This window comes from Hirundo rustica, chromosome Z (assembly GCF_015227805.2).
Source record: "Hirundo rustica isolate bHirRus1 chromosome Z, bHirRus1.pri.v3, whole genome shotgun sequence".
NCBI lineage: Eukaryota > Metazoa > Chordata > Aves > Passeriformes > Hirundinidae > Hirundo > Hirundo rustica.
The window spans coordinates 18,592,396-18,615,644 of record NC_053488.1 but is presented as its reverse complement, the minus strand read 5'-3'; the positions used below and the strand labels follow the sequence as shown (position 1 = coordinate 18,615,644).

Below are 23,249 nucleotides of genomic sequence, written 5' to 3'. Positions count from 1 at the left end.
TCAGCACATCTGCCATGCAGGCAAATGTAGAGTTGATGAAAATATTTTATTTATAGAAGCTAATGCAAAAATGTAATTTGATGTGTTATGAATGTCATTCCTAATACTACTAATTAGAGTTATAATCTCATTGGGGAATGAAAAGACTTTTCTCATTTACTGAGACCTGTATTCTCTTTTTTAAAATCCAAGTTTAGAGCTTACAGCATCAGAAATGTTTCTCACACAAATAATACTAAACACAGGACATCTTAATGTAAATATTTGAGACATTCCCCCTCTCACAGTCAAATATATAAGCTTACAAGAAATGCCTTGTGAATGCAGATTACAAAAATGAAAGATGGAAGCAGCCTGCATTACTAAATTAATGAAGATGACTTGCCATATTTTTACACTTTTACAAGAACTCTTGTTTGTTTTTTTGGTTTTTTTTCTAATGGAAAATATACATTCTTACTCTGCATGCAACAGGTTTATACTACAGACCATTTTGCATAGGCTATACAGGGCTTTTTTTGAAAGGCACTTATACAATTAATTTGCATAAATACACAGCAATCTTAAATCATACAGAAGTATTTCTAGTCTAGCCTGACTTTTTAATTTCAAATACATAAAAAAATAACACTGGTGAGATATTATTCCGTGCAAGTAAAGATGTCAGATTCTAACTCTTATTGCCAGCAGACTGCCCATCCTAAAAACAATTTGTAAAATTCAAGTCAGAAGAAAGAGTAATTTAAATGAAAACTTGGGAAACGTAAGAAAAGAATGCTGATTTATTTCTAGTTTAACAAATCACCCCTATGTAACATAGCTTTTCAATCCATATATATCTATATGCATAGCATAAGCTCAAGCTTAAGTCCCATTGATTTCAACAGGACTTAAGCATATGCTTACATTCTTTGCTGTATTACAGCTCCAGCATAGCTGATGTGTAAAACCAAAATATAGTATGATATAAAGTAATTGACATTATGATTTCAGCTTTCCTCATCAATTTCACTCCCGAAGTTCATTCTTAAAAGGGTTGAGGAGTCACTTAATTTTCTGCTGACACTTGTGACTAAGTTGTAACAGGGTTGTTGTTAACAGCAAATTAAAGGATAATGAGGTATGGAGAGGAGGTAAATAATTCTAATGAATTAAGAAGCATAAAATGACAAACCATGAGATCCTGCTGAGTGACTGGATAGAAATCTAATTTCTTTCTGTAAAATCCCCAATATTAGTTGAGAAATTTCAATTCAAGTTTCTTTGGAGTATTTTTATATTCTGCAACAATGACCAAGTTATACAGTAACAGTTGAGCCAGCTTTATTTTTTAGTTTTCATACCTCACACGTTTGGTATATTACTAGGAGAATTCTTCCACAAATTATTGAGGTCACATCCATTTAACCATCTAGAAACTGCGCTTCTCATTTATTATAATAGCCAGTGAAATTCACGTATATAGAAAGTTCAAAAGTCATTGTACACATCCATATGTATTTTCTATATCTTCTTTATTTGTAACTGTTAAGTGCATTTTTTTTCACTTTGATTCTTCAGAATTGTGATTTTACTTCAAAACTTTTTAAAGGCTTTTTATTCCACTGCTTCAATTCACCTAAGTTCTTTCGGGGGAGATATGAAAGTAGAAGTTACAAAGAAGCAAGAATACAGTATTACATACCCTTAAACAGGAACAAATTAAAATCAAGGAAGTTTCATATCATCTCATTAACATAAAAAATTTAATTAAAAGTGTAAAAAAATTTAACTTGTTAAAAACCTAATCCTACAATATGGTCAAGTTGATTATTTTGATCTTCTACAGCCTGTTGTTATTTGACATTTAAAATTCAAAAGTTGTATTTATTAGCTTGGATACTTCCAGCCTGGTCTTTAATTAGATCAATTTTAAATGATTTTTTTTTTTAAATTCGCATGAACATTCTGGCTGGCACAGTGAAGTACTCACTCTTGAAGTCAGTGTTTACGGTGCAGGAGCATGCTGCCTGTGGTTCAGTCCAGTTTGGCTGTACCATTCCTAAAGATCAGAAGTAATGGGTCAAAACTTGCCTGAGAGTCTCAGGCCCTGTGATTCCAGTCATAAGGGATTTCTTCCAGACTCGAAGTCTCTGGGAGAGCATGACTCCTGGTTCCTGTTCCTTATATGCATAATGTAGCCAATTGTACACATGTAATGCTTTTACAAGGCTTCAGATATATTAACTGCAGAGTCTACAACAGTTTTGAGAGATTTATTTTAACTCTTTGCGATGTTTCATGCACATTTTTAGCATCCAGGTTTAGTATTTTTGACTCTGGTTATAGTAATACTACATCTAATTTTTCAAGGCTAAAAAGTACAAGTTATACCACAAAGGAAAATCTATATCAAAAGCAGTTGTGTGGTAATAAGTTTTAGCCCATATGAAAAACTTAAGTTCCCAGATTTTTATTGTTAGTGAATTGTTTCCTTTTAAAATAATGATAAGCTTCAATCTTACAATGCCTAAATAGGTATGTCCACTTCCAATACACTGTCAGAACTTTCAACTTTTGCTCTGCCTGCGGTCAGAAATATGCACATTACGTTTTCTGTTTGGACATTTTGTTCTTCCCCCAAATTTCAAACCACCCTGCTGGCTCCAATGTTATTTGTGAAGTAATTTTGTCCACACACTAAAAACAACAGCTCTATAGCTAGTTGTTATTGAAGATTTGAAAAAAGGTCCCACTCTGACCGAAAGAACATTTAATCAGTTTGTTCTCTGCTTAGATTAAAGTCAGCTCATTCTTTCCTAGACCTGTGTGAGGAATACACAACTTAGCTGCTTGGAGAGATAGCAGCTGTACTTGTTTACATACACAAATGAGCACGCTCAGCTTTGAGTCTAAAACACAGCTTATTTTGGCTAAAGTAGGATGGAAAACAAACCATACACTCTCACCAGGAAAAGAGAAGGGACTTAACACTCTAAGTTGGGGGAAGTGTAGTTTTAGTAGACTGAAAGTGCGAAAAGGAGAAAAAAAGTGTACAGGGAAGCCTCAGTCACTAAGGAACAGGCAAGAGAGCTACAATAGGGGCAACAAAAGTTTTCAAGATGCAATTGTGGGAGCTGGAATTCCTGAACCATGGATGGATGGAGTGAGAAGGTACAGCTGAGCACACACCTGTGGGGAAGTGATACCAGAAGCAAGAAGAACCTGGCAAAGATCAGTTGCATATTTATTGAGATGGGAAGGGAGATCCTTTCCACAGTAATTATGATAAACAGAGAAACCTCAAAACAGCTTTGTATAAGAACTAATTCTTCGGTGCCTTTTTCCTTTAGAGCTCAAAAAGGAGAAAAAGAGGTAACACGTGGTCAGTATTCACAAGACAAATTTTGCTTGTAGCTAGTTTTAATAAACACGTTGAAAAGGGCATTTTAAAATACCCATGCAAAAAGGAACATTTACTTTATTGAATGTAATATCTATTTATAAATTATATTTATATGTTTCTGCCACTTTTGCAGGTTTTTGTCCAAGACTTTCAGTCCTTCAATATAAAGATACCAATATGATGCCATGAATTCTGTAAAATTTTAATATATGCATTTAAATACAGTGATATCCATCTGTGGCATCCTATCTGTAAAGGGGAAAGGGAGAATCAGTTCCGGTAGTAGAAAGGAACAGAAGTCAGAGGTTCTGTAAAACCTTACAAAGTTTCATTAGTAAATTACACACTGGGCACAGGCATTGGTGTAATCAGTCCCTGATCTCCCTGTCCGAACACACAGAGCTGGGCTTTGAACAAAATGTAGGGTAGAAGGGAAGAGAGAGATGGATTAAAGAAGGGAAGAGAGAAAGATGGATTAAAGAGCTAGAGAGAGAAGAAAAGGAAGAATGGGAGAGAGATTGCCAATCCTGGCTCCAGAGCTGATCCAGCTGATGGGGTGTCCTGTGACCCAGATTGGTGGGGGTACCCTTTTACAGATAAGTTTTCCCCACCTTGGAGATAAATTTCTCTCCTTCTATGCAAATCAGTTCTCATGCGCAGTTCATTCTTTCAGACCTTTCTGGATATGGATCAGAGGCTTTGGTGGTCTTGACACCTACTAAAGTCCATGCCCACTTCTTGGCCTCACTCCTGCTGTGCTGGGTTTGCTGCCTATCTCCAGGAGCCAGGACAAGGACATTTTTCCCAGTGGGTGCTGCCCTTGCTGTGTATGGCACCTTCTGCAGTCACATCTTGTTTTTCTCACAGCATGTTCTTATGAACAATCCTTGGTTGGTTTCACAGCTGTGTGGCTGACAGTGTTTGAGATATACACATTTCTCCCCTTATCTTCCAGGCTTCTGCAACATCATTATTTACAATTTTAAAAAAGGAAAAAACAAAACACTTAATCATGAAAAAGTTTGAGAACAAATACAAAACATTTCCTTTATACTCTATTTCAAGCCTTACAAAAATTACACTCTTATGCAATTATTACAAGATTCTTAAGAACCTTTCTGATTATAATACTTATATACTTTATGTTTTTATATTAAGGTATATAAGTATATATTATATATTATATACTTTAATCCATCTGGTTTCCCTTTTTCATCTGACAATAATCATGTCCTTTAGGATCTACAGCCTATGAGCTGCTAGAGAACTGTAACTGCCTCTCTTCAGACAAATTTCTTTTTCTTTACAATTTTCTATTAATCAGGTGTTATTCTGACATCCACATATATCTTTAACACTTTACAGGCAAAGCCCAGATTACTTACAGAATGTAATCTGGGTAGAAAAATCACGAGTGAAGTGAGGAACTGACAGTATTTTCAACTTGTTGATGACAGAAAGTGTTATAATATTAATAGGTTCCAGAAGGGACAAACATGTTGTCCAGTGTTTCTTACTGAACATTAAAAAGTATGAAAATCTTATATGAAAATATTTCCAATTAAGTTTTCCTTCAGGAAACTAAGGCTGGGGTGGTTTATAAATGGAACAGTGTTTTAATTTCTATGTAACAGACATTTTCCTACTTTATGTGAAAACTTTTTTAATAATGGAGAATTTATCTTCTATCCAGAAAGAGATATTGCGCTCTGATATTGCCATGTTAGAGCTTTCTTAGTCAGCTTTAGCAATAATTTATTTACAGAACCCTAAGGAGTTTGGTAGCCATCCCACTTCATCCAGAGACCTTCAACCTGAAAGAAAAGACACCACAATAATGCCATAACTGCTGCTGAAATTCCTTGAAAATTTGCCTTCTGCTGGTATATGGGAAAGAAATACAGATGAGAAGGCTCACACATGCAAGCAGTTGATTTTGTATCTGGTGATTAACTGTTCAAACTGCACGAAAAGGAACATGTTATAGAATGGGCATTGGAAAGTTGTGCTGAAAGACGCAACCATTTATTTTTTAGTTTAGAGATACGTATTATCCTCCTCTTTTCCACTCTGGTGAGACCCACCTCTAAGTCCACATCTGAGATCTCCAACATATAGAGGACATGGACCTTTTGGAGCTAGTCCAGAGGAGGCCACAAAGATGATGAGGAGGCTGGAGCACCTCTGCTATAAGGACAGGCTGAGAAAGCTGGTGTGCTTCAGCTGGGGAAGAGAGAGATCTGAGATCTTAGAGCTGCTTTTCAGTACTCAGAGGCGGCCTATAGGAAAGACGGAGAGGGATATTTTACATGGGCGGGTAGTGATAGGACAAGGAGGAATGGCCTTAAACTGAAATAGGACAAGTTTACCTTAGATATTAGGAAGAAGTTCTTGAGTGCAAGGGTGGTGAGGCACTGAAACAGGATGCTTGGGGAAGTTGGGGATGCCTCATCACTGTGAGTGTTCAAGGACAGGTTAGATGGGGCTTTGAGCAACCTGATATACTGGCAAGTGTCCCTGCCCATGGTAGGGGCTTGAAGAAGATAATCTTTAAAGTACCTTCCAAACCAGGCCTTTCTATGATTCTATGACCATGCTCTCACTGAAATAAGTTTTGTCTCTAGCATCAGCTGGAGCAGGCAGGGTAAGTATTCTAGATTGCTTCTACACCTGTCATTATGAAGGTGATAATGATTATATGCTAACATTCTGAGCCACGCAGCTCTTTTGAGGCTCTGTTTGCTGAACCCAAAGCAGCCTTGCTCAATAAAATATTTTTAATATGTGTAGAAAGAATCTGTATACAGTATGTGCCTCCACACTTCTACATTTTTTCATTTCTAGCAGATGTAAATTTGTGCTTGAGAATTTAGAAAAGCACATGACAAAGACCCCTGTACTGCTCTAAGAACTGATAAAAAGCTTAAATTAATTTTGGTTTTGAGATTGCTGAATTTACTGATCTTACAATACTCCACACTTACTGCAATGAATGAAACTCTCTGGACTGAAATCAGAAGACATAGTTCAATTTTACCTTTTCACCTTTTCACCAGATGCAAAGCTGTTGCACTGAGTTAGAGGAAGCTGGTTTCTTTCTATATCCCTTTTCAAATAATGTACTTCTACAGTAATTTAATGATGTGTTTTTGTTTCCAACAGATCAAACTAAGAGCTGATATGAGACGGAAGAATCTCCACAATGGTACTACAAGGGTGATAAGGGAATCCCAGTTTTCAGAAGAAATAACAACAGTCTTTTCAGAGCTGTGAATTTTCCTATATTGAAACAATTCAATGGGATTCATCTATTTTCCATACAACTTGAATTTTGTCCTTACATCTGTGACAAGGAAAATGCAACTCTAAGATTTTGGATAAACCCGGACCAATAATTGGGTTTTTAGTGAAAACTAACAGAATTATTTGCTTTTAGGTTTTTAACAAAACCATTATACTATTAGAGGTAAGTTTCTATTAGGTGTGTTTCCTCTTACATTTTTTCTTAGTGTATGCAAACCTTATTCAAACTGCAGCCAGACCAAAATCAGAACCTTTGCCAGCAAAAACTGCTGAGTTTCGCACAGCTTTAAATATTTTACAATGTCTGAAGCTTTGTTTGCTGTCATTTGAAAGAACTGTTAAGATACTGCTCACAGTTTGCCTGACCTCAGCCAATAATTTGGGAGGTTTACTCTCAAGCATACCTGTAACTTTCCACTTCACACTCAGTCTCAACTACTTGTGAAGAAGTGAGTGGGCAATATGTGAAAGGAGAGTCTCAGTCTACATGAAAAATGCCATTGCTTTTTCACAAGTCACTGGGAAGTTAGAAATAGAGCTCTTGAATGCTCACAAATCAATGTCCTAAAGGATGAAAAAAGCAACATATTGTGTGGGGCTGGGTATCTATCACACTAGAGAGCTCATGCTCTGTAGCACTGTAAGAACCAGGTCATCATGTGTAGGCTAGAAGGCTGTGTTATCACAAGTCACTCAGTCTGAGAAACAAACAAATAATGGCATAAAGTCTAAACGTGGGTAATGGACTATACCCACTCACAGTGTGAACAGAAGGTATCTATGCTTATTCTTCCAACTTTTTAATTTCTGAGTACCACTAATGAAATAGCAACAACAGTAATTATCAAATAAAGATTCATAACTTCAAAGACAGCTGCACCAGTTAAGTGGCAAGGAGATTATGTAGTCAAACAGAAGAAAACTGAAGTTACAAATATTCATATCTATCATCTTTTTAAAAGACTAATTTAATGTAATGTTGCCAAAAATCGGTGAAGCAGCTGCCTGGGAGAAAAGAGTGAATGGTAGTAGAAAGCATTTTAAGGGTAGCACGAAAAATTTGGAACACCGCCCCCCCCCCCCCCCCCCCCCCCATTTTCTGATAAATGTGGCAGCAGTAATGAACTGTATGTACATCTGTATCTATATACAAAAATATATACTCAAATAGAAGGAGCAGGAAACTGTCAGCAAGAAAAATAAAATAAAATCTGGAAACTTTTGAAAATTTATTAAGAAATCAACAGTCCAGCAGAGAAATCTATGGTCTGTAGGGAAAATAATGAGATTTTTCATATATTAGGAACAATGAATAGATTTCTAATATTATCTATAGACACAGCTACACAGATATAGTAAAATGTTATTAAAAAAACCCCTTTTTTGTTATTTCTGGACTGTATCTGCAGAAGAAAAGGACACAGGTTTTTTTTTGGGGGGGGGGTGGTGTTTTTTTTTGTTGTTGTTGTTGTTGTTGTTGTTTTTGTTTTGTTTTGTTTTGTTTTTTTACAGGGAGATAATGACACAATTTCCATGCAAAAACTGAGAAATAATATGATACAAATGAAGCAGGGGAGAAGTCAATGTAATTTGCATTTAAAGTTTTAACAAGCTAGAAAGTTCAGTTGTCTTGAACCATAACTGTTGATTTTCAGAAACTATTGGAACACTGGAAAAGTTTCAGAAAACTGGAAAGAAAAATAATGTTTCACATACTTTTAAAAGGGGGGCAGTCCAGATAATTGCAAATTTATCCACTTGAAAATGATTCTTATAAAATCAATCATGATACTAATTAATTAATACAGAACTTTTAGATGGCACTAAAAATCTTCGTCAATATAAACATAATGAAAATAAAGCCTGACATCACAAGTGACTTTTTTTTACTGCAATGCCAAGATCAGAGCACCCTTTCTCACCCTTGTGTATGACAACTGAACTCTGTACTCAGTTATCTCAGCCAGTTACCTGGAAGAAAGGTAAAATTATCATTGCTAAAACCTGTAGATGACACAGTTTGGAGGGCTGGTTAGCAACAATAGGATGGGTCCCTTGTACACAATGAGAGCAAGATTTGAGATTTAAATATGTGGCTCAGTCAGTCCTTGTGCCTGAAAGTTGTTCCTGACATGGGAAAAGGAAAATCACTTCATGCTACGAAAACAAATAGAAAAGAAGAATTGTAAGAAATGGTGGACAAGAAACTTTAATCTGATGAGATGGCAGGAGGAAAGCTTGCCAATATGGAAAGACCATGGTCAAACAGAGGCACGAGGATGTGACTTTCCATGTCAGCATCTTTAAGGGATCTTCTCAAGCAAATGATGTTGTAGTAGGTAATGAGGCTTGATATCAAGATATACTACTGAGAATGTTAAGAAAAAAGGGTGTTAAGCAAGTAGAAGTAGCAATAAACAGATTAAATGCATGAAACAAGGCAGGAGAAATGTAAATCTCGCAGTTTGCACAAAAATGGAAAATCTAAAGTAAAGAAGGCTTACAAAGGTTAACTAAAACGGAGATCAATACTTCAAGAAAAAAAACAGATGTTTTCAACTAAAAAGCACTGGATGCATAACACTAGGCAGAGACATAATACTATCACAAGTGTTCAGATAAAATGAAGACAGACTGGTGATGTCACAGGAGTTGGACAACTTTTAAATCTTTTTTAAGTTTTCATACTTCAGATCTGAACAAAATTAATCCTGCTATCTAAGACTCCCAGGAAAAAGGACTCTTGTTTGGGAACATGAAGGCCCTGCATGACTATCCTTGCCACTTTCTTCTTCCTGCCTTACTGTTTTGTGTTTATGCAGCACAGTGCATGAAGGCAGCAAAAGAATCACAGTCAGAAGTAAAAGTCAAAACTGCGACTTGGGAGACTTTCAGGATGGTGTGGAAGGCGTGTGTAGCTTGTCCAGGAATTGTCATAGCAGAATATTGAGAAAAAAACCTGCAAACAAAGGTGAAGGAACTTGGGAAGTTTTATCATGTCTCCATTGTATTTTGAAAGCAAGAAATCTTTCCTCTTCCCTTGTCTCATATGCCCAAATCACATATAATTTTTTTTTTTTCTTCATGCGTGGCTCCAAGACACTGTTGTCTTACCATTCTCATTTCTAGATCTTTTGCTCTCTTATTTTTCAAAATTTTGCCTTAAAAAAATTTTCCTGGAAACTCTTCCTGCCCTTTTACTTGTTGTTTCTCCTTGCCACTTCTCTGCCCATCTGCTACATTCTTTTAATTCTACCTGCTTTAAATACTAACCCTTTTAGGATAAGAACATGGCCTTAGTGAGTGGTTCACAATTGCAAATTTAGGCTTATGGGCATGCATTTTTCGTGGCAATAATGAGTTTTACAGGTTAAAAACCTCTGCCCGTCAAGCAGCAAAGAAGATGTCTTCTGATCACAAAGCATCCTGTTAATCATCATCTTCAGGATAAAAACAGATTGCTGTGAATTAAACAAAGAATTTAATAATATTAACAACTATTTACTATTAAACCAAAAATGCTATTTGCCAAACATGCAACTACCAATTTCATCTGCAAATATGTTGACCTCTATATGAAATAATTTCAAATTAAAACAAATATTATTTTGGTACCATGTCTGCTCATCATTCAAATCATTACATCCTCATATTTCTCACTAGAACTATAAAAATGCCTTTTTTTTTTTTTTTTAATTAAACAAAGATTAGATTAGGCTAGGTTAGAAAAAAATCAGATTGGTTATCTTTAGTAAAGTAAAGGTTATACATTTCAACTACCATAAAGAATTGCAAAACTTCAGTGTGAGTAGGGTTAAAGGGTGGAAATGTGCTGTAACTTGCAGTGGAAATTTCCACTGCGTGCTTTATTGGCAGAGGAATGAGCCTTACCCATTGTAAGGGGGGCTGGGAGTGTGGTCTCTTCATAAACACTTTGGAATGCTGTTTTTGAAAGATATTTTTCCTTCCAGTTTTCTGACCAGTTTTTGGGTTTGATCCTCCTCTGTTTCTGGGGTCACAATGCACATTGATTGACTAAAATCTGTGGGATATTTTCCTGAGGAAAAACTGCAGGATCATATCGGCCTCCTCTACTGTTTTCTCATACTGACACATTGCAATCTCTGTAGTATTCGTCAATCTTTGTCACCTCTTTACTCAGTCACTATTTTTATTATTGAATGTAACACTGTATTCTTTAAAATTCTGTAAAGTAAAAATATAATTACGGGCATGCGGCAAAGTGTGATGACAAAACTTGTCCTTCTGTCTATAAAACAGTAGTCCCTGTGCTTCTAAACTAGTAATTTGTTAGAGGATACAAGAGGGAAGTTAGGAACAGTTGGAGAGAAGTTACCTAGAAAGTCAAAAGAAGCTCAGTACTGGAATCCAAGGTTTTCAATTTATTTGTCAATGATTTGGAAAAGGCCTCATATAGTGAAGCAGCAGAATGTGCGGCATTGTTATTTTCAACTGTCAAGATTAAAACTGGCGGCAAAGGAACTGCAAAAATACTCAATGTTTGTGCATTGAAAGAACAAACACAAGATAGAAAAGGGTAACAGAATTTTTTAAAAAGTCACTATGTAGATGTACAAATATGGGCTTAATTAAGATTTTGACATAAGTAATAAAACTTTAGTCAATGTGAATAGTTACCTGAAAGTGGGAATCAGAACATAACACAACCCTGTGAATTATGATGAAAGGAAGAAAGAAAAAGAGATGGGTAAGCTTCTTTATAAACCCACCTTGCTAATGAATACTGAATTCGCATCACAGTTCCTTTCTCTGTGCCAAACTGAATATGCTGGAAGCTGAAGAGATATAAAGAAAGAATGACAAAGAGATGTTTTTCACTTGAAAAGAACCTGAGCAAAGAAGGAATTTTCATCTTAAAAAAAATGTATAATGTATTTTGATGTGACTCAAAATCATTATTTGACTGAGAGTGAATAGAAAACAGAATCACAGGATGATAGAAGAGTTTGTGTTGGAAGGGACCTTCGTGGATATCCTGGAAGTGTTCAAGGCCAGATTGGGTGGGGATTTGAGCAATCTGATGTGGTGATGTGTCCCTGCCCATGTTGGGGTGGTTGGATCTAGATGATCTTCAAAGATCACTTCCAGCTAAAACCATTCTATGATTCTATGGTCTTGTGACTAGATGAAAATTTAGAACTCATGAGGAGCCCTCCAATCACTCCTATCACTTGGAACAGATATTTAAACATATACCAAAAACAAACAAACAAAAAACCCAAAACACCCCCCCAGAAAAACCCAAAAAACCAACCAACCAACCAACCAAAAAACCCAAAACACCCCCCCAAAAAACCAAAAAACCAACCAACCAACCAACCAAAAAACCCCCCAAAAATAAAACCACCACAACAAAAAAACCCAAACAAGCAAAAAACCCCCAACCCAAAATTATTAAAATATTTAATCTATAGCAAATGGCAGGTGATCAGGACTATAAATTTCTTTGGGTTTGATCTGAAAATCTTGCAGAAGCTGGGTGTGTTTATGCCCCTGTCCAACCTGGCCTTGAATGTTTCCTGGGATGGAGCACCTTTTCAGGAAACCTACTCCAGTGTCTCACCACCTTCTCTGTGAAAAACTTTCCTTACATCTAGCCTCAAACTACCCTCTTTTAGTTTAAGGACCCTTTGTCCTATTGCAACAAACATTGCTAAGAGATCTATTCCCATCTTTCTTGTAGGCCCCTTATAAAAACTGAAAGGGCCACAATAGGGTGTGCCAGTAGCCTTCTATCATGGGTTAGCACAATTTTGTTTTCTAGATATAGAGAAATGTAAAATGTTTTTCCCTGCCCTGACTGTAGCGTAGGTTGGGGGGAGGACAAGGACCTATCAAAAAGCAGGCTGGGATATTGGCAGCTAAGTTGACCAATGAGAACTGTCAGTGCAATTTTGGAAGGGACATTTAAAACTGATCTGCTGCTGACCGCCCGCTCTCTCGCTTTAGGCTCAGCCATGAGGTAACATCGGAGGCGGCGGGCGGCCTCGGGTCCGGCCTCGCTGCCCTTTTGGAAAAAAGGACCTTTACCAGCTTCCTTTATCAGCACGGCCTTGCATTTTTTCTTCAGCCCTGCAGCCCGGTGCGTGCACGTGGCTTTTGCAAGCCCGGGCAAACTTAACCCGTTCTTAGCAACACAGAACTTTTAAAGCACAATTCTTCCTCGAGAGAAAGAAGAAAGAAAAAAACCCAGAAGGTACATGGAACAGACACTGCATGAAGCCAGTTAGATGAGAAGTGAAAGAACTAATAATATTGGAATAGGATTGAAGAAGTGGACCTTTTTAACCAGAGTTTTCTAAGGTAAATTATGAAGAAATGAACTGTTCTTTGCAGCATCTTAGTATTATTTGGGTAGAGTGCTATTCTAATCAAAATTAAGGTCTCATGTAATAGAGGTTTATTTGGGAACTTTGAAACTCCTGCTCCTGGGTCAAAAGGAGGTCTCAGCCTTTTGAGACAAAGACAGTTTTAGATCAGAAGAAGTATTTGTAAATAATACCCCAGATACACTGTGGATAGAACATCACAGTCTGCGAAAACTCCGGGCGGCAGCAGATGTGTGACATTGAGAGCACTGGACTATTTTGTCTTGCAGCAAATGTCTTCATAAAACAATCTTAGAAGGACTCTTCTCCTAGAGTAATGAGTAGTTATGTCTAAGTAATGGAACTGACTGAAAATCCTAAGTTGTGTCTTTCTATGTTGTTCAATAAGAAAGTTAATAGTTTGTAAGAGAAAAGAAGAGTGTTTTAAGGTATCATTCTGTTTTAAGTCTTCTTGTTTCTCAACTTTTTTTTTCTTTTCTCAGTCTTTTAATATATGTTAATAAAACTATTTTTGTTCATTTTTAAGCTTAAGCCTGGTTTGTTTTTTTTTCTCCTAGTCTCTCCCTCCCACAAAAATATTAACACTAAACCCCCTACACCTTCTCTAGTTAAGGCTGATCAACCCCAACTCCTTTAGCCTTTCCTCATAGGAGAGGTGCTCTGATCATCTTGTCTCTGGACTGAGTCCAGCAGGTCCCTGTCCTTCCTGTGCTGGGACCCCAGCTCTGGCTGCAGAGCTCCAGGTGGGTCTCACCAGAGCAGAGCAGAGGGGCAGAACCCCCTCCCTCCCCTGGTGCCCACGGGGCTCTGGGTGCAGCCCAGGACACGTTTGGCTCTCTGGGCTGTGAGTGCCATGGCTGGGGCATGTCCAGCCTCTCACCCAGCAGCACCCCCAGGTCCTTCTGGGCAGGGCTGCTCTGGGTCTGTTCATGTCCAAACTGGGTTGATTCCAGGGGTTGTCCCAACCCAGATGCAGAACCAGCATTTGACCTTGTTAAACCTCATGATGCTCCCAAGGGCCACTTCTCCAGCTTGTCCAGATACCTCTGGGTGGCATCCCATCCTTGAGGTGTGTCAAACCACCTTAGCTTGCTGTCATCTGCCAACTTGCTAAGGATGCACTCAATACTTCATCTATGTCTTTAAGGTAAATATTTTATAACTCTGGTCCCAATACAGACCCCTGAGGAACTCCACTTGGCACAGATATCCTTCAGGACTCTGAACCGTTCACCACTAACCTCTGGATATGACCACCCAATTCCTTGTCCACTGAACAGTCCACTCATCACATCCATGTCTCTCAAATTTAGAGAGAAGGATGTTGTGGGGCATCATGTCAAAGGCTTTACAGAAGTCCAGATAAATTACATCTATAGCCCCGCCCTTGTCTGCTGAGGTGGTCATTCCATCACAAAAGGTCACTGGGCTGGTCAAGCAGGACTTACCCTTGGTGAAGCTGCACTGTTTGTCCTGAATCACATCCCCCATCTTTCAAGAGCCTCAGCACAATTGCTAGGAGAATCTGTTCCATGATCTTCCCAGGCACAGAAGTGAGGGTGAGTGTTGCGTTTGTTCCCCGCAATTCAGGTGGTTTTAGAGTCTTTTCTGGCCTCTGCAAGTTCTGTGCCAAACCGAAGGAAGAGACGGAGTCTTCAGGTTTAGATTTTTCAAGGTTGCACGCTTCGTTTATTGTTTCTTATCTTACAATTTTCTCAGTGTCCAACAAGATGTTTGCCATGGCTTGGACTTCTGACGACTCCCCGACTCCTCCCAAACTGGGCTGTCGTTATCTTTAATACTAATTACTACGTATCCTTTATTTATTCTTTCTTACCAATGCCTATTACTAATACTAAAAAGGTCATCTCTACTCTGACCCAATCCTCACAAACTACTTTGTGCCCAAGTCACTGCTGAAATGGAATGAGGCAAGAAGGATGAAGAAGAAGGAGACAACGCCCCAAATTCTCCATCTTGCCCCCATTCACTTCAATGCTAGAAATATAAATTTACTGTTTTTTCACCCTGTGATATACTAAACTACAATCTTTCACACTCTTGTGGCCTGCAATGCTTCCTGCAGTGCAGGAAGTCTTTCCCATGGACTGAAATCAAAGCCAGTGTCTCTCTGAGCTCTGGGCTGGGGTCCCAGATCCCCCTGCCCAGGTCTCTGACCCTCCAGGGCAACCAAAGGAATGCCCTGGACTCCAACGGGTGAGAGGTAATTTCTAGGCACCCTGCTTTCTTCTCTTTCAAAAGATGGGTACAATGTCTCCTCTTTTCCAGTCATCTGGGACTTTACCTGACTGCCATGACTTTTCAAAAATGGTGGAGAGCTCCTAGGGAACTATACCCTCAGGACTCTGGGACGCACGTCAGGTCCTGTAGACTCACATATATTCAGGTTCTTAAGGAGCCTTGAACCTGATCTTCTCTTACAGTGGCAGGGATTTTGCTCTCCCAGTTCCTCAATGGAGCTCCATTCAGCTGCAAGGTGTGGGAAGAGATGTTGTCAGTGAAGACTTAGGAAGACTGTTGTTGAGTACCTTAGCCTTCTCCTCATCCACTGTCGCCATTTTGCCAGTTGTTTTCATCAGGGGGATACATTTCCTTTTACCTTTCCTTTGATTCTTTGTGTCCTTTGTGAAGGTCAAGTACAGTCAATTCTTGTCCATACTGAGCCCATCCCTACACAACTGGGTAGTGTCCTCATACTCTTCCCAGGATACCCACTCTTGTTTCCACTCCCTGTGCATTTCCTTCTTGCCCTTTAGTTTAAATAGCCATGTTATTCCCTTTCCTGATTTCTTACTCATGAGGAACAAGAGCTCTGGTGCTCTATGGAGCACACCCTCAAAGAACTGCCAGCTCTCTTTCACCCCTGCTTGTCTTTGAAGGCACTTTCCCAGGGGGAACCACTGGCAAAGTCCTTGAACAGCTTGAAGTTTGCTTTCTTAAAATTTAGTGTCCTGACTTCACTCTTCTCCTGACTCAGTCCTTCAGGACAGTGAACTCCACCATTGCGTGATCACTGCAGTACACGCTGCCTCCAATCATGTCACTGATTAACTCACTTGGGTTGGTAAATGACAGGTCCAGTAAGACATCCTCTGTGGCATGGCTGTCTATATTACCTACTTTAAGAAAACACTTATTAAATATTTATCTCACTTTGAACACTAGAGGGTATCAATAAAATTACCCATCAGAGGAACTGATAATCTTAAGGTAAAATAGTTTTTTAACATAACACCGGCATTTCTTGCCATAAAGTATTGTGGTAGTCAATATTTTAAGGGATTCAAAAGAAAAGAGACAAAATGCAGTGAATCCCATGGCTGTGATGAAGCTCTGCAGCTGCCCACTCAGTAAATACTCAGGCAAAGGATACCCAAGCAGAGTGTTAGCTTTCTGTCATTAAGTCTTGCACAAGTACCTGCAGTGGAACCATTACTAGAAGGAAAACTCTGAGATAAGACAAAACATGGGGTTGTCCTAGCATGACAAATACGTGGTTCTGACATTAAACACACAACACCACACCAAACAATAACTTGACACGTAAAATCTGTGAAACCAAGACATTTGTAATGAAAGTGAGTGAAAAACAGGTCTCAAAGTGCTGTAGTGAGGGGGGCTAGGTCTGGTTGGTGACTGTTCACCCTGCAAAGAGGGTATGGGGCGAGCTAGTACTGGGCTCAGTATGGGTCAGCAGTGCCCAGGCAGCCCCAAGGACAAACCCCATCCCAGAGCACAGCTGGCCTGGACAGGGGATGGTGCCTTGATTGCCAAAAGTCAGGCCAAGAATACCAGATTTTCCAGACACCTTTCTAATGGAAAAAGTAACTGCAGATATAACTACACTTTAGTACTGGTAGACTTAGAATACTGACTTGAGAGAGGATTCATGGGTTTCAAACCTACTTTGCACAGAGCTTTCATCTTCCAGCACACTCCTTCCGCCTGAAGCGAGGTGCGGAACACAGGCCCAAATATAACTACTGTTGCAAACTAGAGAGAATTTATAATTATGAAAAAAAATGCAGAGAAGCCAAGTCTACAGCTACATAATATCCTCTTGACAAAAATCCAGTTTGGTCATAGAAGTGTGGACTGTAATAGCTAAAGCAATAATTCAGGATGTCAATACTGGGTGGATAACACTCCAAGTATGTGTTTGAGGGGGTGATGTCATTCCTATGTGGAATATATTTGTAGGCAGCACTGATTCCCTTTGTTTCACAAAGGTGCCTAATACATTAAGAGGAGCTATAAATTTCTTTTGGACTTAAATCTAGTGGAATGGTGAGAAATGTTTTTAATTAGATTTGTGTCAGTAGCAACAACCTATGAAGTTTTGATCAACACACAAGAATTGCAAATCAAGCTAAGCAGAAATACACAGTCTAGTGCTAAAAAAACTGGCTGCTTGGATCAAAGCAAGCCTAGACTGGATTGAAAGACTTAAAGTATTATGCATAGATTTTAAGCAAACAGTAGCAAAAAAAGGGCTTATTTTTGGTAGATGTCTTATATCCTGTATCTAACAAAAGGTTCATGGGTATGAAATTAAAAAACTTTTAGTAAGTTAAATCGAAATTACTTCCAGTTTCCTTGAAGTGGATGTATTGAAGCCACTGGTGGGTACTGAAAACAATGTTAAAATGATAAATAAACTACTCACTGAGGATGAAAAGTCTGACCCTTATCTATTCTATTGTTTAACCGGGGACAGCGCTAAGGAAGTCTGGTTTTTAACCTCACAGTTTGAAGGAAGGCTAAAAAGTAGAACACTTACTCTAATTGAAGTGGGGTTTAAAACAAAAAGTGTACAAAATCCCAACACAATGGAATCATGAAGCTGCCATCACTCAATGAACAAGGATCATACTTCTGGGATGAAATTAAAATGGTCACAAGTGTTGGAGTCATATTTCTTATTCAGTATCATGTGTTCCTGTTGTGACTTATCTTTCAGGATGACTTCCATCCAAATGTGGAAAAGAGACTTTAAGACACAGGATGCCTACAATTTAGCCTGTGTGAAATTGAAAATATGCAACAATCACACCCAAGACACACAGTCAGAAATATGGATAAAAACAAACCAAATTATCTCTCTGCTGCAAGCAAATTTCCAAGGAAATTAGTCAGAATATCTAATTTGGAAAGAATGTAAATCTGCTTGACCTGATTTCTTTTAATGGGGTAAAATACGGGAGCATATTTCTCTAATAGAATTGGTAGCAATCTTAGTTATCCATACAGCAAGTACTAAATTGTCACAATGAAATACAGCAGGAGATAAAGGGGAGCTCCCAAGTGCTGCCACTCTGTGACTCATGTAAGTGGCTCCCCTTGGAAGTGCTGCATCCTATGGTACTGCACTACACTGCTTTTGCTGACTGAACTGGTTTCTGCTCAGACACAGCAATGCTCTGTCAGGTTTCTTAAGAAAACTGGGTACCTGAAGCTCACCAGGAGTTTAGTAAACTTTTTCTAAAGTAACATGTTAAGCCTTCAGCTTCTACTGAGATTTCATCCTCTCTTCTTGTCACTTAAGTATTAGATTAAGAAAATTATAGCAGAAATGCAGCAAAAAGTAAGAAATATATTTTAAAGGTGAATGCTACTAGTAAATTATAAAACCTTTTCTGAACTGATGACAGGTCGATCAGAAGACAATGTTAGATTTCACATATTTCTAATGTCAGAGGAAAAGACGTGAAATGAGTTTGAAGTATAGCATTGTTGGTATTAGTTACATTTAGCTGAAAATAACATTTCAATGTTCTGGGAATTGAGAAAAGAACAAAGACTTTATGACTTACTGGTGTCTGGAAATTTCAGACGCATTGCTCTTTTCACCTTAATTTTGAGGCATTCAGTACTTTACAATATCTTAATCTGAACGGAGGTTTTGTAGAAGCGTCTCCTGCTATAATAAATACAACTAAGATAATGGAAAATACTTGTAAGAAAAGATGCAGTTAACAATCAGAAAAAAAAAAAAAAGTGCCTCTCAGAAACAAAATTTTAAATTAATTTTTAAAATACAACTCTTAATATATGTGCAGTCTTATATATTCTTGGTTCATGCTGCCCTAGGTTCATGTTTATCAAAAGGCCAGAAGGAATAGAATATATGAATCTAGGGTATATTGGAAGCACTACACTACATGTGATGATGAGAAAGACTAATACCTAGTGGATATATTTGAAAATAACAAATATGCTACTTTGGATTAGACTTTTTTAGTCTTTTAGAGAATTAAAATAAATTATTACAAAAATGCCTTTAAAGCTTACACCTCACACCCACCAGTTTTTAAAAGGATGCAATTACCTATCTGATTTACCACAAACAATTACAAAAGGTGCTTAAATCCCTTTGAATCTGACTTTGTCTTCACTGTGGTGATTATTCAAGCTTTGTTTTAGTAGCACTGATGGTCTCAATTTCTGATATGAACACACATCCTCAAATTACTTGTTTTGCACCTTTCTAGAAAAGAATGGCAGTCAAATAGTATAGCCTTTCAGTCAAATTAATGTATGCTGTGACTACAACTGTCCCTCATGTTTGCATACTTTGTGTGTTTCCCTGTTCACTAAACAATTGGATGGGTTGGTAAGGGCCAGAAAGGAGTAGGTGGTGTTTATTTCAGTTTCAGGAAGGCTTTTGACACAGGCTCTTGAGACATCTTTATAGTCAAACAGATGAAGTACAGGTAGTAGAGCAAGTAAGTAGACAGGCGGATGGAAAGCTGGCTGCACTTCAGTCTCAAAATACTGTCTTAAGTGGCACAAATCCAGCTGGAAGCCAGTCACTTGACCTTAGTGGTTAGTGTTGGCATCGATACTGGAGCGAGTCCACTGAGAGGCCATGAAGACAATTAAGTGATTGGACTGCCTGAATACAAGGAGGAGCTGAGAGAGCTGGGACTGTTCAGCATGGAGAGGAGAAAGCTCAGGTGTTATCAATGTCTGTAAATACCAGGGGCATGGGGCTGGCAGACTAAAGAAAATGGACCCAGGCTCTGCTCAGTGGTGCCTGGTGATAGGACAAGAGACAATGGGAAGAAACCAAAATACAGGAAACACTGTTTAAACAGCAGAAATTTTTTTAATGCCTGTGTGATTGAAGACTGTGGTGGTGCAAAAGTTACTTTATTATATTCTTAAGCATTTTTTATAAGCTTTTCTGTAAGTGTTATAAGAGGTTTTTGTAATGGTTTGTTCTATTGTAGCCCCCGTTTCTGTGTTGGTTCATACCTCAGGAGTTAGTTATATAACGGGTAGTTTTCTGTCAATCACCCCACTCCCCCACCTGTCCCTGTCAATCCCCTCTCTCTCCTCCTGGGCACCCTGTCTGTCACTTCGGGGCCCTTCCCTGGCTTCTGGAAAGATCCAGGGAGGGCGTTGAGTGATAGGCTGGTGCCTGGGAAATCCCCTACCCCCTTCTTGTGATTGGATCATTGTTTAAGTGTTGACACCCCCCTGTTACACCCCCCCGTTCCCTTACTGGCTGACCCGTTGTCGCCATCCCTTGATCCTCCCCTGTTTATAAGTCGCTGCAGAGCTTTGTTCGGGGCTCTCTCTGGGCGGCAGTTGTCTGAGGCGAAACTCCTTGTCGGGCTCCCCTTGAATAAACCACCCTTAACCCTGCTCGAGAGAGTCGACCCTTTATCTGTCGCCGCAGTCGTGACACCATCAGGTCCAGTCGCTGGTATGGGGGAACCAAGGCCCCACAGGGAGGAGGTTAGCTGTCTAGCCCCGACCTAATGGCGTTAGCCGCAGTGCGGGACTGAGCTAGCCTGTGGCCGGCGCCTGCCAGGCATGAGGGACACTGCGACAGAAGACAACATCAGGTTGCCCAGAGAAGTTGTCGGGCAATATTCAAAACATGAAAGGACCCAGTCTTGAGCTGCCTGCCCTCTCTGACCCTGCCCTGAGCAGGCAGGTTGGACTAGGCATTCTCTGGAGGACCCTTCCAACCATCACTCTTCATCAATTCTAGCATTTAATGCACCCCATAAATTCCACTAGACTGTGACCCTCCTGTCTTTTATGTTAATAAAGCGTAATATGACAATCTACAGAGAATTCTAAGGGCTGATTCAATTACACTCTGAATTGATCTAGAGACTTTCTCTCATGTTTTCCTAGTGGGACACTTGGATAAGGAGGGTTTTCTACTTTTTCTGATATGCTGGTTTTCAAAGGTTGAAGAATTATTACCACCTGCTATATATTAACTGAATAAACAACACCTAATAATTAAAAACATTTGCTTTTTGTGAGCAAGTTAAAAAAAAAAAAAAAAAGAAAGAACAGAAGGCTTTGTAATAAAAGTGCTGTCCAACAGTATAATCTTGAAGCAGTCTGACAAGTTGCCCAATTCTTTTGTGGCTGGTGCCTTTAAAAACTACTCCCTGTTGTGCAGTTCTTTGCTGAAGTTCCTGAAGTCTATTTTGTCTTGCCAGTGTTTCTCTCCTTGCTCCTAGTTCAAAGACACACCATGCAAAGCACAGCACTTTTATGACATTAGTGATTAATACTGTTTATTATTTTATCTTGCCCTGAGTGAGCCAGATATTTCTCAGGAAGTGTATCCCAGAAACACATGGGCCTGCCTTTATTGCACTGATAGTCCTCATGTCTAATATGGTCCATTTCCTTTTTGCTCTGTTGGGTATTTGGCAACACAGAAAGAGCATTAAAACACTTCGCTTATCACCTAGAAAATTCAGGATCAGTGCAGCTTTCTGCCATAAGAAATTGCCATCTGCACACAGAGCTGCAGAGGGAGCCATATAACGAACAGTAATTTTGCCTCTTCCCTGGGGTGGAACAACAAAGGGATTCCTTCCCCTCTAACCCCTGCCGGTGGCAAGTTCAGAGCACCAGAATTATTATGAAGCCTGGGCATTGCCCTGAAGTCACACTTTGTTCAAGGTTTCAGTTTCACACTGAGGCTGTGCTTGACTGCCACTGATACCTTTTTCTTTCCCCGAGATGCGGAGATCACTTTTCACTTGCACAGGAAAACTCTCCAAGCTTTATTTTCACGTTTCTACTAGGGCTTTTCTGTCTTTGACAGACGGTATGTTCTTCTGCTCATGTGTATGAACAGGAAAACATTTTTCACCTTATTATTTTGTTCCTTGTACTGTCTTCCAGGCAGTTTTTCATTGTCACTGACACTTTCTCTCTGGAAAATACAAGCCAACCCTTTATCATTTCAAAGACTTTTGGGCCCACAGCCCCGTGCACTATTTCCCATTTTTACTGAGATACTGACATCTGGTTTCCACCTTCTCCTGAAATGTCCTGATTGCTTATGAACAGCAGTCTAAATGACTCTTCATTAGACTGCCAATAAGAGGATCATGATTCAGTTTGTGGTTTGCTTATCCTACAGACCAATGGTATCTTAACATCCCCTTGGGCTTAGCTGATGATATCTAATGTCACTTGTTTTCTACAATGAGATTTTTGATGTAAAAAATTCATTCTGTGAACTTCTCATCCATGAATCAGATTTACTATTAAAGAAATGCTGTTATTATTCTATGAGGTAATGTGAGTAACAATGGTAACAATAACAATTGTGTAAGAATAGTAATTATGAAAAGTTATTATTAACAATATCAATACATTTATTTAAGCTTCTTATCTTGCTGCAGTGTAAAAACTGACAATATTGTCTAGCAATAAAAGTTTCAGTAATACAAATGGGATCTGCTCCACTCCTATAAACCATCGGGAAATACTGGCTTTCCCCAGAAGGTGGTGCTTAGGTGCCACTAAATGAAAACCGCGGCGTAGTCCTCCAATTTCAGGCAACTTTCCCACATGATAGTACATAAAATGAACAATCGTTCCTGACTTCGGTGCTTCATTTTGAAAAGACTGGCTGAATTATCAAGATAAAAAACCTGTATCTTCCACAGAAATGGAAGCTTTTCCAAGTTTTCTAAAGTGTGCTCTCCTCTCATTTTACACACGCTGACAGTAACATAGATTTTTGCTGCTGGTGGGTATTAGTCCATGCCCAAGAAAATGAGAAATCATTTATAATTTTTTATTACAAGGCAAAAACATGTAAGCTGTTTTAAGTGTGGATTATATAATTTTGTATTAACATTTACCTGGAAAGAAGCTGCAGTTTTGATAGTTTTTGT

General features: G+C 38.8%; 1 protein-coding gene across 1 annotated transcript in view; it reads right to left on the bottom strand.

Moving 5' to 3' along the window:
* Positions 1–15,638, bottom strand: part of RANBP3L (RAN binding protein 3 like) — a 68,554-nt gene extending 52,916 nt beyond the window's left edge. The window contains exon 1 of the mRNA XM_040089954.1: positions 15,609–15,638. Within this exon, the coding sequence (XP_039945888.1) occupies positions 15,609–15,638 (30 nt within the window). The remainder of the gene's footprint in view (positions 1–15,608) is intronic.
* Between the last annotated feature and the right edge of the window lie 7,611 nt (positions 15,639–23,249).